Below are 17,484 nucleotides of genomic sequence, written 5' to 3'. Positions count from 1 at the left end.
TGTCCCGGTTGCCCCTCTTCCAGGCCAGCTCTCTGCTGTGGCCAGGGAGTGCAGTGGAGGATGGCCCAAGTGCTTGGGCCCTGCACCCCATGGGAGACCAGGATAAGCACCTGGCTCCTGCCATCGGATTGGCGCGGTGCGCCGGCTGCAGCGTGCCTACGGCGGCGGCCATTGGAGGGTGAACCAACGGCAAAAGGAAGACCTTTCTCTCTGTCTCTCTCTCACTGTCCACTCTGCCTGTCAAAAATAAAAAAAAAAAATTAAAAAAAATAAAAAATAAATAAAATAAAATAAATATAAATCTCATCACATTCTACAAATCGTTATTTCTCAATGATGAGTTCCTAGATCAAAGATTCCTAAAATGTAGTCCAAAATGTAAACAAAATGATTCCATTAGGGTCTCTCTGGATCCACTGCACAGGAAGTTAAAAGAAGAAACTATTTCTCATCTAGGAGACTGAGAAGTAGAACCTATGACCAATATAAATGATGCTATCTTCAAGTCAACAAAAAATACCCATGAGAGCCCAAAGTGGAAAACCTGGAGACAGGCAAGCCCCCTTCTAGTAAGTAGATCCCAGGTGGTTAACAGGTGAGAATTTAAAAGGTATGCAAATTCACAGAAAGTGAGAGGGTGCAAAACCTAAAGCTGTGAGGACTGACTGGCTAAACCATTAATCGAGAAGAGCGTGTTCATTATGTTCAAGAAGAAAACGGCATACTAAGTATCTTAAACAGCTATCATTTTTCTCATCACATTCTCTACAACAGAACTGGAATTATTTCTTTGCAAGATGCAACTCTGTCATGAATGGCATTTTGAAAACTCCCTTTTGTCCCAGATTAAATTTCAAAACATTATATACAAGCTTGATGCACGTAACCAGCACACGTCTGCTGGTGTGGCAGTCTTACCCATCCCCGTGCTCCCGTTCTGTTGCTGGGGCTTGCTGGCCGGGGCGCTGGCTGCTGTGACTGGAGGAGGAAGTGCTTGCTGCTGCCCATGTCCTGAAGATCAAAAGGGAAAGGCCATTTTAGAGCAAAGAATTTGGGTTAAGAGATTTAAACTCAAGTAGAAGAAATTCTCTAAGTGTGAATTTTTAATTTTGTCAAAGACTCTCACAGGTCGGAATTCATGAGGCACTCGGCTGCACACAGTGAATTCCAGGTGGCTTGGGGCTCACTTTTTGTTTTCAGTACAAAAAAAGCTTGGCGCCATTTACCTTTTACCTGCTTATAATTGATAGCTTTCAGTTTTAATGAGGTGCTCCCCTAAAGCCTTGCCCATTTCTCCTGCAATAAAGTCACTGGGCTGAATCTGTGACATTCCCACTATTTCCATAGCAACAAATCGATGTCATCAACAGAAGTGTGTTCCCGGCAGGATCTATCAGAAGAGAAATCTGGGTGGTAAGAAATAACCTAAAAGCAGTTCAATTGTCTCTGAAGTGCTCCTGCTTCAAAGGGAAGGGGGACTTTCAGAAAGGGCTCTACCCTTTCCCTCCCAAACAAAGCAACCTTATTTTGCAACTGACAGTTGGTGGAGAATAAGAGTTGAAAGAGTCTTAGGTACCGTGAAGTGCTAGTGAACTGTCACAGCAGGCAGAGATGGGAATGGAGTTCAGAGGCAGTTGTGTCACGGAAATAGGAAGATTAAAGGGAAGGGAGGGGAAATGAACGCGTCTCTCAAGCAGAAAGTAAGAAACGCGCACCGTCAGAGTACTTATCTGCCCCTCACCCTTTATACAAATGTTTATGAAGCTGAAGAATGCTAAAATTGTAAAATACACATCATTAAAGAAAGAATGGATGTATGGAGTTTGGTTCTGCCTCCGGAGAGGCAGCCGTCAGCCCCCCATGGGCTGCTCACCAACAGTGCTGGCGCCACACAAGGGCAGCTGAAAAACATCTGGGAGAGCTCCCCATCGCCACCCTGGCCCTGTCTTCTCCAACTGCCGAGTTCAAGGTCCTGCTGGGCTTCCCAAGGTCCTAACTCCAATCTCATCCACAGATTTAATTTACTTCTGCCAATATTGCTCTTAACTGGCACAACTAAATGAGACGTAACTGTGCCATTAAAGTAAAACAGATTTAGCATAACATTAAAAAGGTTAAACAGAATTGTTTATTCTTTGGTTCTTCCTATGGAGAGAAAAATTGAGAGGCCTTATTTACACAGAAAAGGATCATGGATTATTGACAATGAAATTTTTGTGTTTACTTTTTAGCTTTTCCATTATCTCTGAATTTACAAAGTGTCATATGAAATTGCATGGGAGAACTGCTCTTCTTTGACATTATGTCTTGTGAAGGCACAGCCTGAAATTCAACAGTGAATCTTTTTTTAAATTAGATGGGCTTTCTCTCTGCCTCTTGAATAATAAAGAAATATTTTAAAAAGGGGGCATTTGACCCAGCAGTTAAGACCCCTACAACTCATACTGGAGTGCTTGAATTCAATACCCGGCTCCAGGCCCTGATTTTTGCTTCCTGCAAATGCAGACCCTGGAGGGCAGCAGATGATGGCTCAAGTAGCTGAGTCCCCATCACCCAAGCAAGAGACCTGGATCACACCCCAGGCTCCTGGCTTCAGCTCCAGCCTCGAGCAGCCCCAGCCATTGTGGGCGTTTGGGGAGTGAGACAGTGGATGGGCATTCTCTGTATCTGCCTGCCTCTCAAAAAAATTCTATATCTATCTCTCTACATATAATATTTATTATTTTGGGGACTGGCATTGTGGCACAGCTTTGGGCCGCTGACTGTGATGCTGGCATCCCATGAATGTTGGTTCAAGTCCCAGCTACTCGGCTTCCCATTCAGCTCTCAGGTAATGTATCTGAGAAAGCAGCAGAAGATGACCCAAGTGCTTGGGTCCCTGCACCCACATGGGAGACCCAGAGGAAGCTCCTGACTCCTAGCTTTTTAAAATTTTTATAGATTTTCTTTATTTGAAAGACAGAGTTACAGAGAACGAGAGCAAGGAATCTTCATCTGCTGGTTTACTCCCTAAATGGCTACAATAGCTGGGGCTGGGCCAGACGGAAGCCAGGAGCCAGGAGCTTCCTCTGGGTCTTTCACGTGAGTGCAAGGGGCCCAAGCACTTGGGCCATCCTTCGCACTTTCCCAGGCACATAAACACGGAGGCAGACTGGAAATGGAACAGCCAGGACTAACCAGTGCCCAAATGGGATGCCGATGTTGCAGACAGTGGCTTTTACCCGCTATGCCACAATGCTGGATCTATCCTTAATTCCAGGCTGACCTCAGCAGCTAGGAACTCCATCCTGGTCTCCTAAGTGGAGGGTAGCAGCATCTTCTGCTGCCTTCCCAGGCACATTAGCAATTAGCTGGATTGGAAGTGGAACAGTCAGGACTCCAACCCAGGCTCACAGCATCACAGGCAGTGGTTTAACGCTGGTGCGATAAAGCCCGCCCTCCCCTCCAAATTACTTTTTTCATTAAATCATTAAAATTATTTTTAAAAATCATAAGGGAAAAGATGAGTTGTTCAGTAAATAGTATTGAGGCTAAGTGGCTGCGAAAAACTAAAACTGTACCTGCTTCACGAAACATATTCAAAAGAATAAACAGTGAACCATAAAAGCATATAAACCCTGGCATACTTCACCCAGTGCCTCCCTCTCTTCTACGGCATCAAAAATATCTAAACTACAAAGTGCCTTCTTCATTATCATGCCTCTTTGTCTTGCTACAGAAGACTCCAAAACTGGATGGAGGAATAGCCGGCTATAGAACCCCTTACCTGACTCCCCAGTTAGTGGCAGTCAATCTTAAGATACAGGGTCAAAACAGTGGATGATCAGCCATGTGTAGGTCTCTGGTTAGTCCATGAGGCTGCCATAGATTGGCCAGTAACGGGCCCAGCTCTGGTCTGCTTGGGCCCACAAGTTCCTGTGAAACTCTCAGAACAGTCTAGTGTTGAGATCACTTTAGGAGTGATCCAAGTCTTTGTGATTCAAGGTCTTGGTCACTTAATTTAATGAGTTAATCTTTAGTAAGGAGCTGATTTGTAACTATCAAAGGGAACTGGTACCCATTTGGGATGCAAGTGTTGCAGGCCAGGCCTGAGGAATTTAATCCTGAACACAGGTTTGACTAAATTCATGCACTTCACTATTCACCAATTAATTTTCAATTGTAGGGATCAGCACTGTGGCGTAATGGTTAAAGCCACTACTTGCAACACCAGCATCCCAAATGGGTGCCGCCAGTTTGTGTCCTGGTTGCTCCACTTCAGATCCAGCTCCCTCCTAATGGCCTGGGAAAAGCAGCAGAGGATGGCCCATGTACTTGGATCCCTGCTACTCACATGAGAGACAGGATGAAGCTCATGACTTCGGCCTGGCTCAGCTCTGGCCATTGCAGCCATCTGAGGAGTGAACCAGCAGATGGAAGATCACTCTGTCTTTCCCTCTCTGTGTCTGTAACTCTGCCTTTCAAATAAATAAAATAAAAAGATTTGTTTATTTATTTATTTGAAAGGCAGAGCTACAGAAAGGGAGAGGCAGGAGCATACAGAGAGAGTGGTCCTCCATCTGCTGGTTCACTCCCCAAATGGCTGCAAAGTCCACAACTGAGTCAGGCTGAAGCCAGGAGCCAGGAGCTTCCTCTAGGTCTCTCACCTGGGTGCAGGGGCCCAAACACTTAGGCCATCTTCCACTGCTTTCCCAGGTGCATTAGCAGGAGCTGGATTGGAAGTGGAGCAGCCAGGACTCAAACTAGCACCCATATGGGATGCCAGCAATGCAGGTGGCGGCTTTACCTGCTATACCACAACACCAGCCCCTAAATAAATACATTTAAAAAAAAATGTTTTCAGTTGTAAATAACCAATTCTGGCTGCAATAACTCTCTATATAACACAACTAGTCACAATATCTGAAAATTACGAGAAGCTACTAATCCATTTACTAGAGCAATTCTTAACTCCTGTGTGGGTCACATTTGCTGATCTGGCACAAGAGACAACTGACAACCCTGAACCAAATGGGTGGCAAGAAGCCCAGTGCATTCTGAACAGCAGCAACTGCTGTCAATTACTGTACTGCAACCCAGCAGCTGGCCACAAAACCAGAAATAATCCAGGCTAGCACTGAATACAAATCTTTTTAAAAATTCAAAAACTACATTCTGGATCAGTAATGGCTGAGACTCCACTTCCATCTTGTGCCACTCACAATCAAACCGTTCCAATGAAATGGATCAAGATTATAAGTCTTCGGCTCTTTCACTCTATGTTCGCTACCTATCATCGACTCTGACCCAAAAGGGAAATGGGACATTTAAAAGCAGCCTCTGGGTCATCTGGATACAAATCTAACTGGTTCTCTACCCACTAATAATGGAGTCTCTTTACTTTCCCCATAGAGAATTAGAAGCCACTGCTGTGAAACACACTGTAAGGAAGCTACTTCCAGCCCTGGTAGACGCGGCCACTTGGGTAGCAAATCAGCAGATGTCAGATGTCTCTCCCCGTCTCTTTCCCTCTAACTCCGCCTTTCAAATGAGTAAATCTTAAAAAAAAAAAAAAAAAAAAGAATAAAACAAGAGACAATATAGCATGCATAATACGTTGCTTTTAGTGTAAGCAAAGTGGAGTAGAGGATGAGAATACACAATATTTGTACTGGGTTAGATTTGCATAAAGGAACAACTGAAGGATAAAAAGAAAATCTGGTACCTAAAAAGGGCAGCAGTAGGCAGGGAGGCAGGGACAGGAATACAATTTCTGGATATATAATTTTGTAGTTTTGACTTCCGAAATCATAGCTATTTTATCTATTCAAAATGTAAAACAAAATCAATGTTTATTAAAAGAAACAGATATTGGGGCTGGCGCTGTGGCGCAGCGGGTTAAAGCCACAGCCTGCAGTACCAGCATCCCATATGGGCGCCTGTTCAAGTCCTGGCTGCTCCACTTCCAATCCAGCTCCCTGCTAATTTGCCTGGGAAAGTATCCCTGGCTACAATGGACAGTGCTGGGCCAGGCCAAAGCCAGGAGCCAGGAGCTTCTTCTGTGTCTCCCACGATTGTGCAGGGGCCCAAGCACTTGGGCCATGCTCTGCTGCTTTCCCAGGCACATCCTATATGGGTGCTGGCTCTGCAGGCTGGGGCTTTAACCACTGAGCCACAGCGCCGGCCCTCGACTGCTCTTTACTCCCTTGTCTGGGCCCTGTTCCCAGCTGGTAACATCTAGCAGTTCCTATAGGGAAGACCTGGTGATGAGCTCCTTCAGCTTTTGTGTACCTAAAAACTGTCTGCCTTTGGCTTTTGAAAGATATTTTTGCTGAGCATAAGTAAATGTTTTTTTTTCCTTCCATACTTTAAATATGTCATCTTACTTACACTGTTACCCTAAGAGAACTCTGTCATCTTTCCTGTACTTGTTCTCTACTTAACATGGTCTCTCTTGCTTAAGGACAAAATGAAGCTGACCCCAGTAATTCTTGCTAGAGGCAAACTGCATTCTATTTTGGTTTCCCTATCTGGAGTTCAGTCCTAACCTTTGCCTAACTGAGTAACGGACAAAGAGGAAAAGGTGGAGAAGCTCAGACTTAGGCCCTACCAGGGTATTCAGCACCATCACCTAATGTCAGGGGAAAAGGCATAATTTTAAGGGTCAGTTGTTTGGACAATGGAATGACTCGCCCAAAGTCACACCAGTGGGTTGCTTCAGGAAATGAAATTTCCAGGTGAAGATGCTTGCTATTGTTCCAAGATCTGTGAACATGAGCCTTTGTACCAAAGATTTTGCTGCCTATGAAAACTGTATTTCAGTATACAGATTGTGTGAGTGTGAGCGTATCTATCACAGGAATGTTACAAACATCATTAGATGCCGGCGTCGTGGCTTAACAGGCTAATCCTCCGCCTTGTGGCGCCGGCACACCAGGTTCTAGTCCCAGTCGGGGCACCAGATTCTATCCCGGTTGCCCCTCTTCCAGGCCAGCTCTCTGCTATGGCCCGGGAAGGCAGTGGAGGATGGCCCAAGTCCTTGGGCCCTGCACCCGCATGGGAGACCAGGAAAAAGCACCTGGTTCCTGGCTTCGGATCAGCACGATGCGCTGGCCGCAGCGGCCATTGGAGGGTGAACCAAGGGCAAAAAGGAAGACCTTTCTCTCTGTCTCTCTCACTATCCACTCTGCCTGTCAAATAAATAAATAAATAAATAAAAATAAAAAATAAATAAAAATAAAAAATAAAAACAAACATCATTAGAAGTTTCTCTGTTTCATACTGGTATATTTTCCATTGAAACATGTATACTTTAAAAAAAAAAAAAAAAGATTTATTTTTTTGAAAGGCAGTGACAGAGAGACAGAGAAAACCTGCATAGGGCCAGTGTTGTGGCATAGCAGGTAAAGCTGCCGTATGCAATGCTGGCATCCCATATTGAGTGCCAGTTTGTGTCCTGGCTGCTCCACTTCTGATCCAGCTCCCTGCTAATGGCCCATGTTTGGGGGCCTGGCCCAACACTGGCTGCTGTGCCTATCTGGAGAGTGAATCAGCAGATGGAAGATCTCTCTCTGTATTTCTCCCTCTCTGTAACTGTCTTTCAGATATATAAATAAACCTTTCAAAAAAGCGTGCACAGGGGGTGGGGGGTGGGAGCTGCACAACTTCTAAAAATTGAAATATAAGGTAATAATATATCTTTTTTTTTTAAAAAAAAAGGTTTTTTAATTTATTTGAAAGACAGAGAGATAGGTAGAGACAGAGAGAGAAAGAGGTCTTCCATCCACTGGTTCACTCCCCAAATAGCTGCAATGGCCTGAACTGAGCTGATCTGAAGCCAGGAGCCAGGAGTTTCTTCCAGGTCTCCTACGTGGGTGCAGAGGCCCAAGGCCTTGGACCATCTTCTGCTACTTTCCCTGGCACATTAGCAGGGAGCTGGATTGGAAGTGGAGCAGCCGGGACTTGAACCAGCGCCCATATGGGATGGTGGCCCTGCAGGCAGAGGCTTTACCTGATAAGCCACAGCACCGGCCCCAGGAAACAAGATTTTTATACTCCACATGAAGTGGTATATCACTCAATCATAGACCAGACCAAGGCACAGTGCATACTACAAAGCCCAAAGTATCAGCAGAATAACAAAACAAGGTATTAGAATTAATAAGCCACCAAAGAGAGAAAAGGAGTCACAGAAATAAAGAGTCCTAAAGCCAAAAGAAAGGAGAAAAGAAGAAAATCAGACAGGACAAATGAAAGACAAACAGCCAAGTGAAACACTTAAACCTCCTCCTATCAATAATCACAATAAAAATAAACAGTATACGCTCCCCAATTAAAAAGCAGAAATTATCAAGTTGGACAAAAAAGCAAGACATACCTATACACTACTTGCAAGAATAGAAGTAAACTGTAAAGACATAAATAGGTTAAGAAAAAGGAAAAAGTTAATGTGGCTATCCTAATATCAAAGATTTCAAAATACAGAATTTTACCAGGATAAATGATGTCATTTATAATAATAAAGAAGGCAATTCATCAAAAGGACATCCCAATTCTAAATGTTTACACATTTAATAACAGACTTTCAAAATACGAAAACAGAACTACAAGGAGACATAGAGAAACCTATAATTATAGCCACCCATTTCAATAGTCCTCTCTTAATACAGGCAGAACAAATAAACAGAAAATCAGCAAGGCTACAGAATACTTGAACAACATTAACTAACCTAATTGACATTTATTGAATACTCCACCCAACAACGGAATACATATTCTTTCCAAGTATGCATATAATTTACCCAGACACTATAACCCGAGACATAAAAATAAGACTCAATAAATTTAATAGGATTCAAGTCAATCAAAGTATATTGTTTGACATTACACACTGGAACTTAAATTAGATATCAGTAACAAAAAGATTCCTAGGGCCGGCGCTGTGGCTCAACAGGCTAATCCTCCATCTTGCGGCACCGGCACACCGGGTTCTAGTCCTGGTTGGGGCGCCAGATTCTGTCCCGGTTGCCCCTCTTCCAGGCAAGCTCTCTGCTATGGCCCGGGAAGGCAGTGGAGGATAGCCCAAGTCCTTGGGCCCTGCACCCACATGGGAGACCAGGAGAAGCACCTGGCTCCTGGCTTCGGATCAGCGCAATGCGCCGGCTGCAGTACGCCGCCACAGCGGCCATTGGAGGGTGAACCAAGGGCAAAAGGGAAGACCTTTCTCTCTGACTCTCTCACTAACCACTTTGCCTGTCAGGGAAAAAAAAAAAAAAAAAGATTCCTAGAAAATCTCCACATCTGGAAATCAAACACATTAAATCAAACACATTTCTGAAAAACACAGTGTTAAACTAAAAGAGCAATCAGAAGGAATTTTGAATGGAGTAAAACCAAGAATTTGCTCGATGCTGTTAAAGCAGTACTTGGGAGTACATTCATAACACTATGTGCCTGTTATTAGAAAAGAGGAAAGGTTCTGAATCAATGAACTCAGCTTCTCCCCTAAGAAACATGAAAAAGAACACATAAAACCAAAAGTAAGCAGAAGAAAGCAAACAGTAAAGAAGAAAAGCATAAATCAATAGAATAGAAAACAAAGGAGAAACTAAAGCCAGTTCTTTGGGAAGACCAATAAAATCAAGAAATTTCTAATCAAACTGATCACAACAAAAAGAGAACACAAAAAGTACCACTATCAAGAATGAGAGAGGTGACACCATCAGGTTCTAAAAGATAATTAGGGAATATTATAGGGTATCTCCATTTATATAGGCCAATAAATTCAAGAACTTCAATGAAATGGTCAAATTCCTTGATATACACATTCTTCTGAAAGGCACTCATGAAGAAAACTGATGGAGCAGGCATCATGGGACAAGCACATCCCGCAGCAGAGTGCGGCACAGTGTCCCAACTACTACACTCCAGTCCAGCTCCCTGTTAACGCGTGTAGGGAAGCAGCAGGGGATGACTCAGTCCGTGAGTCCCTGCTAGTCACGGGGGAGACCCAGATCGAGCTATCTGCTAAACTGAAGCTGAAAGCCTTCCCATAAAAACACTGGGCCCAGATGGTTTCATTCTACTCAACATTCAAGGAAGAAGTAATACCAAGTCAATGGACTTTTCCAGAAATTTAAGAGAGAACACTTTTCCACCTCATTCTGAGGTCAGAATTACTCATACCAAAATCAGACAAGGACGTAGCAAAAAAAAAAAAAAAAAAAAAAAAGGAATTACTAACTTTAATATCTCCCATGAATACAGATGTAAAAATGCTCAATCAAATCAAATCAAATGGATTTAGCAAATCTAATCCAACTATATGTAAAGAGGATAACAGATCACAGTGATACAGACTTATCCCAGAAGTCTCTGGTTTAGCACTGAAAAATCAATCACTATAATTTACCATATTAATCAACTAAAAAAGAAAAACCACATGATCATCAACAGACATTTGATGAAATTCACCATCCATTCCTAATAAAGATTCCCAGCAAACTAGGAATAGGGGTAAACCTCCAAACCCTGATAAAAACAATCTGTAGCTAGCATCACTTTTTTTTTTTTTTTGGACAGGCAGAGTTAGACAGTGAGAGACAGAGAGAAAGGTCTTCCTTTTTCCACTGGTTCACCAACCAAGTGGCCGCTACGGTTGGCGCCATGTTGCTGCCGGCATGCACCGCGCCAATCCAAAGCCAGGAGCCAGGTGCTTCCTCCTGGTCTCCGATGCGGAAGCAGGGCCCAAGGACCTGGGCCATTCTCCACTGCACTCCTGGGCCACAGCAGAGAGCTGGCTTGGAAGAGTGACAACCGGGACAGAATCTGGCGCCCCAACCGGGACTAGAACCCGGGGTGCGGGCGCCAGAGGCGGAGGATTAGCCTAGTAAACTGCAGAGCCGGCTAGCATCACATTTAATGGTGATGTCCCAAGATCAGAAGCACGACAAAGACGACTACTGAGGGTGAAACGTCTTTCTTAGTATTGACAAACTACAGTGAACAGTCTAGTATTCTTATCCAATGCCTGCTTTGTTTCATGAGGATTTTTTCCTGGATATATTTAAAAAAAAAAAGCAGTAGGGGCTGGCACTGTGGCATAGCGGGTAAAGCTGCCGCCTGCATCCCATATGGGTGCAGGTTCAAGACCCAGCTGCTCTACTTCCAATGCAGATCCCTGCCAGTGTGCCTTGGAAAGCAGTGGAGACAGGCTCAATTGCTTGGGCCCCTGCACCCATGAGGGAGACCCGGTTGAAGACCTGGCTTTGGTCTGTCTCAGCCCTGGCCATTGTGGCCATTTGGGTAATGGACCAGTGATTGGAAAACCCATCTCTCTGTAGCTCTGCCTTTCAAATAGATTACTAAATCTTCATTTTTTTAAAAAAGATTTATTTATTTATTTGAAAGAGTTACACAGAGAGGAGAGGCAGAGAGAGATAGAGAGAGGTCTTCCATCAGATGGTTCACTCCCCAATTGGTCGCAACGGCTGGAGCTGTGCTGATCCGAAGCCAGGAGCCAGGAGCCAGGAGCTTCTTCTGGGTCTCCCACTTGGGTGCAGGTGCCCAAGTACTTGGGCCATCCTCCACTGTCTTCCCAGAACATAGCAGAGAGCTGAATTAGAAGTGGAGCAGCCAGGACTAGAACCGGCACCCATATGGGCTGCTGGGGCTTCAGGCCAGGGCGTTGGCCCGCTGTGCCAAAGCACTGGCCCCTAAATAGTTTTTTTTTTTTAATGCAGTACTTTAAAAGATTAATTTTAATTATTTGAAAGGCAGCGTCACGCAGAGAGAAAGACAGGGAGAGAGAGACAGAGAGATATTTTCCATCCACTGGAAATAGCCACAACAGTCAGGGCTTGGCCAAGCCAAAGCCAGGAGTCAAGAACTTCTTCCGGGTCTCCCAGCTGGGTATGGGACCCAAGCATTTGGGCCATCATCGCTGCTTTCCCTGGCACATCAGCAAAGAGCTGAATCAGAAGTGGAGCACTAGGAACTTGAACCGGTGCTCATATGGGATGCTGGTGTCATCGGCAGCAGCTGAACCACAATGCCAGCAGTAAATATTAAAGATATTAACTTTTCGGGCTGGCGCTGTGGCACAGTGGGTTATATGGGCACTGGTTCTAGTCCTGGCTGTTCCTCTTCCAATCCAGCTCTCTGCTGTGGCCTGGGAAAGCAGTGGAAGATGGCCCAAGTCCTTGGGCCCCTGCACCCATGTGGGAGACCTGAAGAAGCCCCTGCCTCCTGGCTTCGGATCAGCGCAGCTCCAGCCATTGCGGCCATCTGGGGAGTGAACCATCGGATGGAAGACCTCTCTCTCTCTCTTTCTGTGTAACTCTGACTTTCAAATGAATCTTTAAAAAAATAAATAAATAGGGGCCGGCACCGTGGCTCACTTGGTTAATCCTCCGCCTTGCGGCGCCGGCATCCCATATGGTCGCTGGGTCCTAGTCCCAGTTGCTCCTCTTCCAGTCCAGCTCTCTGCTGTGGCCCGGGAAGGCAGTGGAGGATGGCCCAAGTGCTTGGGCCCCTGTACCCGCATCGGAGACCAGAAGGAAGCACCTGGCTCCTGGCATCGGATCGGCATAGCTCTGGCTGTAGCGGCCATTTGGAGGGTTAACCAATGGAAGAAAGACCTTTCTCTCTGTCTCTCTCTCACCATCTAACTCTATCTGTCAAAAAATATATATTTCTTACTTATATATCCTAAATATCCTCAATATTTAATGTCTTTTAGTCTACTGTAAGTAGATCTGAGTCCATTATATTCTCACTCTCACATTTTCCTCTTTTTTCGTACAGTATTGCAAGAAACTGACAGAACAGCTCAGCTCCTGGACACCCAAACTGCCACTGCTTTATTAGGTCTAACAGATCAGACCAAATCCAAAAGGCAGCATCCAGATGCGTGAGGAGGAATTCAACCGAGCGCCGTTTACCTTCATTATAGGGCACCGGATTGCCGATCTTCACTCCAACTGCTTCAGCTGACTTCAGAACTTCTACCTCCATCAAAATAACTACTCTCCTACAAAGGGAAACACAGAAATAAGTTAGGAGAAATAAATGCAACGCCTTTCAAGTGACAAGCTTTCCTCCAGTGATCGTCCCAGTAAAACCATTTCCCTTTGTCAACTGTTCCCATTACTGACCCTTGAGAAATACATGCTATCAATGCCTACAGAAACATTTTCCTTAATCTTTCACTGCATCATCATCAAGGCTGTCTGATTACAGGTGCTCATTTCCCAGCGAGTCCCGTAATTAGAATGCAGCACCCTTGCTACCTATCGTATCTGCAAGAAGCCACTGACATGATAAGAATTTATATCATTAAACACAAGAATATGTGGCACAATGAGATGATCCGTTTCAGAAACACACATTTAAACAATTACTTTTCCCAGCAAAAACCAATGATGACAGTGGATTTTTAAAAACTATAATTATTATCTATCCTTAAAAACTCAGTTCTCTGACTCATCTTAAATTCTGAATAAAACCTTTCAATAATTTCCCAAAGACCTCAATCAAAACCAAACCCACTGACATGACTCATAAGGCTTTGCACAGCCCTGCCTTGCTAACCTCTCTCCAGCTCGTCCCACGCGTCTCAGTGCACTCTGCTCTTCAGCCGCACTGACTTCTTTGAGATCACACCACATGCTACGCTCCTACCTGCCACACTGCTCTCTGAGTGTGATGTTCTTCCTCATTCTGCCCCATCCAGTCCTCGTTATTTATTTATTTTTTTAAAAATTTTTTTATTTGAAAGGTGACAAAGAGAGAAAAATCTCCCATCTGTTGGCACAACAGCCTGGCCTGGATCAGGCCAAAGCCAGAAGCTCAGAACTCAATCTGGGTCTCCTATATGGGTAGCAGGGACCCAAGCACTGGAATCATCACCTGCTGCCTCCCAAGGTGCGCATTAGCAGGATGCAATAATTGGAAAAGCAGATGGTACTCAAACCTGGGCTCTCCGATGTGGGATGCAGGAATTCTAAGTGGTGTCTTAACTGCTGTGCCAGACCTCTGCTCCTTATACTCATTCTTTAGTTCTCACCTTCAACAACACCTCTTCCAGAGATACTTCCTCAAATCCTGCTTTAGATCAGTTTCTTTGTTATATTCATTCTACAGCCATGGTTTCTTCAGAATATTTATCTCGGCCTTTATTTATATATTCATTACCAACTATTTTATTATTTCTAGTTCCTACTAGACTCCACTTTCAATAAAGGAGGGTGTTCTGCATTTTTTTTTTTAAAGATTTATTTGCAAGGCAAAGTTACAGTGAGGCAGAGAGTGAGAGAGACAGAGACAGAGAGCGAGCGAGCGAGCGAGGTCTTATATTGACTGGTTCACTCCCCAAATAACCGCAATGGCTGGTGCTGTGCTGATCTAAAGCCAGGAGCTTCCTCCGGGTCTCCCATGTGGGTGCAGGGGCCCAAGGATCTGGTCCATCTTCAACTGCTTTCCCAGGCCATGGCAGAGCGCTGGATTGGAAGTAGAGTAGCCGGGTCTCGAACTGGCACCCACATAAGATGCTGCCACCGCAAATGGCGGCCTTACTCAGTACACCAGTGTTGGCCCCTCTGCAGTGTTTAATGCGGCAACTGGTCAAAGTTGTTGCTCAGTGTGTTCTTGACAAGAATATGGTGAACACATCTGCATTTTAAAGACACAATGCAAGAGGAAGAAGGAATTCCCTTCTGCAGGCATGGAGACCAACAAAAGAGAAGAAATGAAAGTGGCTTGAATTAGGGGAGTGGTAGTGGAGGTGAAGAACATGGATGGTTGAGAGTAAAATTTAAGCAGTACCAAACTCAATCCCATCATGCTTTATTCTTTAAATGGGCTCACAGTTTTATTTTGGATTTTTATAATCAATCAGTTGATCACATTTTCATATTGGATTATGATACTTAAATATGCTTGAGGGGCTGGCTCTGTGGCCTGCAGCGCTGGTATCCCATATGGATGCCGGTTCGAGTCCTGGCTGCTCCACTTCCAATTCAGCTCCCTGCTAATATGCCTGGGAAAGCAGCAGAGGATGGCCCAAGTGATTGGGCCCCTGCACCCACATGGGAGACCCAGAAGAAGCTCCTGGCTCCTGGCTTCCTCCTGGCCCATCCCCGGTCATTGTGGCCATCTGGGAAGTGAACCAGCAAATGGAAGACATCTCTCTATAACTCTACCTTTCAAATAAATAAAATAAATCTTAAAAAAAAATATATACTTGAAATGATCTGTTCTTGAAAATCAGATATAGATTCCCTGTAAAAAACAAAAACAAAAACAAAAACAAAACACCAATAGGCGGGTCTGGCGCTGTGCCATAGTGGATAAAGCTGCCACCTGCAGTGCCGGCATCCCATATGGATGCCGGTTCGAGTCCCGGCTGCTCCACTTCTGATCCAGCTCTTTGCTATGGCCTGGGAAAGCAGTGGAAGACAGCCCAAGTCTTTGGGCCCCTGCACCCATGTGAGAGTACCAGAAGAGGCTCCTGGCTCCTGGCTTTGGATTGGCACAGCTCCAGCCATTGTAGCCAACTGGGGAGTGAACCAACAGATGGAAGACCTCTCTCCCTCTCTCTGCCTCTCTGTAATTCTGCCTTTCAAATAAGTAAATCATTAAAAAAAAGACAGGTATTTAATTATAGATATTTACCTCCTAAAATTATCCAAAACACTGCCAAGCATATAAAAAGTAGAAGACTTATCAATTATTTAGCATTACCCTAATAGTAAAACCTAAGAGAAAATACACTAAAAAAAAAAGTAATTTCTGTCTTTCTCTGTCTCAGTGAGGCAGCCATCTTGCTCTTGCTGCATGCTGGTCTTGGAGGCCCCTCCCTGCTCCAGGTTTACCAACAGCATGAATCAAGAACAGTTAGCCAAACTTCAGGCTCAGGTCCGGATGGGGGGCAAGGGTACAGCTCACAGAGAGAAGGTAGTGAACAGTGAACAGCTACAGCTGCTGACAAAAAGCTTCAGAGTGCTCTCAAAAAACTGGCTGTGAAGAATATAGCTGGTAGTGAAGAGTGAGTGTGATTAAAGACGACGGGACTGTTATTCATTTCAACAATCCCAAAGTCCAAGCTTGCCTCTCGGCTAACACCTCTGCAATTACTGGTCATGCAGAAGCCAAGCCAATCACGGAAATGCTTCCTGGAATATTAAGTCAGCCTGGTGCTGACAGCTTAACAAGCCTTAGGAAGTTAGCTGAACAGTTCCCGCGGCAAGTGTTGGATAGCAAAGCACCGAAACCAGAAGACATCGATGAGGAAGATGATGATGGTCCAGATCTTGTAGAAAATTTTGATGAAGCATCAAAGAATGAAGCTAACTAAATTCATTCTTGGTTTTTGGAAGCTAGCACAGACTAGATTTAACAAATCAGCTATGTGGTTCCAAAGTTTACACCCACAGAGAACATCACCTATTACATTACATATATACATATACATCACCTATTACATTACATATTTTGTATATGAATAATGCTGTTTGTTCAGCATTGTTTGGTCATTTGATTTTGTACTTCCTCCCAGGATCTATTCTTTTGGTCGAAATATGAGGTACTGGTGCAGTTTGAGGGTGTTGGGTTTGATTCTTGTGTTTTTGCTTTATTTTTGTTTTTGGGGTATTTTCAGTGTATATATATATATATATATATATATATATATATGCGTGTGGATAATCTTTGTATACATTGGAAAACAATTCTATTTATCTACCTCTTCCCCTAGTAGAAATAAAACAAATCTTTACAATTGTTCCCCAATGTTCTTCCCCCAATAAAGCACAGAATTAATGAAAGTATCTTGGATTTCAGATCTGAAGAGGTTTGGTTTTAACTTGTTTGGTTAACTATCATATTTTTTATACATATCTTTGGGTTTAAAATGTCTTGAGATATTTTGCCACCAGCTTTAAGCTAGAGTAATTGGTAGCAAATCTTTGATAGGGTTGCCTTAGATTCACGTACCTAGTCAGAAAAACTTCTTTTACTGGCTTTCTTCCTAAATGTCTTTTTTCCTTTCTTTTTAATCTTTAAATGGCCTGGTAAGCTAATCTAATGCTCTTCCTCATCTTTTATCTAGCTTAAGAAGGGTGTTCTCCAAATAGTGTTAAATGAGTTCCAAATGCCTTCTGTAGGATTTTGTTCCCTCATCTTGAGAAACAGCTCTGTCTTCAACTTTTATTTCCCCTTGATTTTTTAAAAAAGATTTATTTATTCATTTGAAAGTCAGAGTTACAGAGAGAGGAGAGGCAGAGGTAGAGTGTTCCATCCGCTGGTTCACTCCCCAGTTGGCCACAACGACCAGAGCTGCGCCGATCTGAAGCCAGGAGCCAGAAGCTTCTTCCGGGTCTTCCACACAGGTACAGGGGCCCAAGGACTTGGGCCATCTTCTACTGCTTTCCCAGGCCATAGCAGAAAGCTGGATTGGAAGTGGAGCAGCTGGGATTTGAACTGGCACCCATATGGGATGCCGGCGCT

At 44.1% G+C, this 17,484-nt stretch overlaps 1 protein-coding gene and 1 pseudogene across 1 annotated transcript in view; one reads left to right on the top strand and one right to left on the bottom strand.

Annotated features, from left to right (window-relative positions):
* The window catches only part of RPA1 (replication protein A1), a 59,970-nt gene that overhangs the window by 19,654 nt on the left and 22,832 nt on the right, over positions 1–17,484 (bottom strand). The window contains exons 5-6 of the mRNA XM_062175558.1: positions 12,921–13,009; positions 919–1,011 (exon numbers count right to left, since the gene is read on the bottom strand). Coding sequence (XP_062031542.1) covers positions 919–1,011; positions 12,921–13,009 — 182 coding nt within the window. The remainder of the gene's footprint in view (positions 1–918; positions 1,012–12,920; positions 13,010–17,484) is intronic.
* Positions 15,859–16,396, top strand: LOC133747259 (transcription factor BTF3 homolog 4-like; annotated as a pseudogene).

This window comes from Lepus europaeus, chromosome 18 (genome assembly GCF_033115175.1).
Source record: "Lepus europaeus isolate LE1 chromosome 18, mLepTim1.pri, whole genome shotgun sequence".
Taxonomy (NCBI): Eukaryota; Metazoa; Chordata; class Mammalia; order Lagomorpha; family Leporidae; genus Lepus; species Lepus europaeus.
Note: the sequence above shows the minus strand (reverse complement) of the source record. Positions and strands in the feature narration are given on the sequence as shown.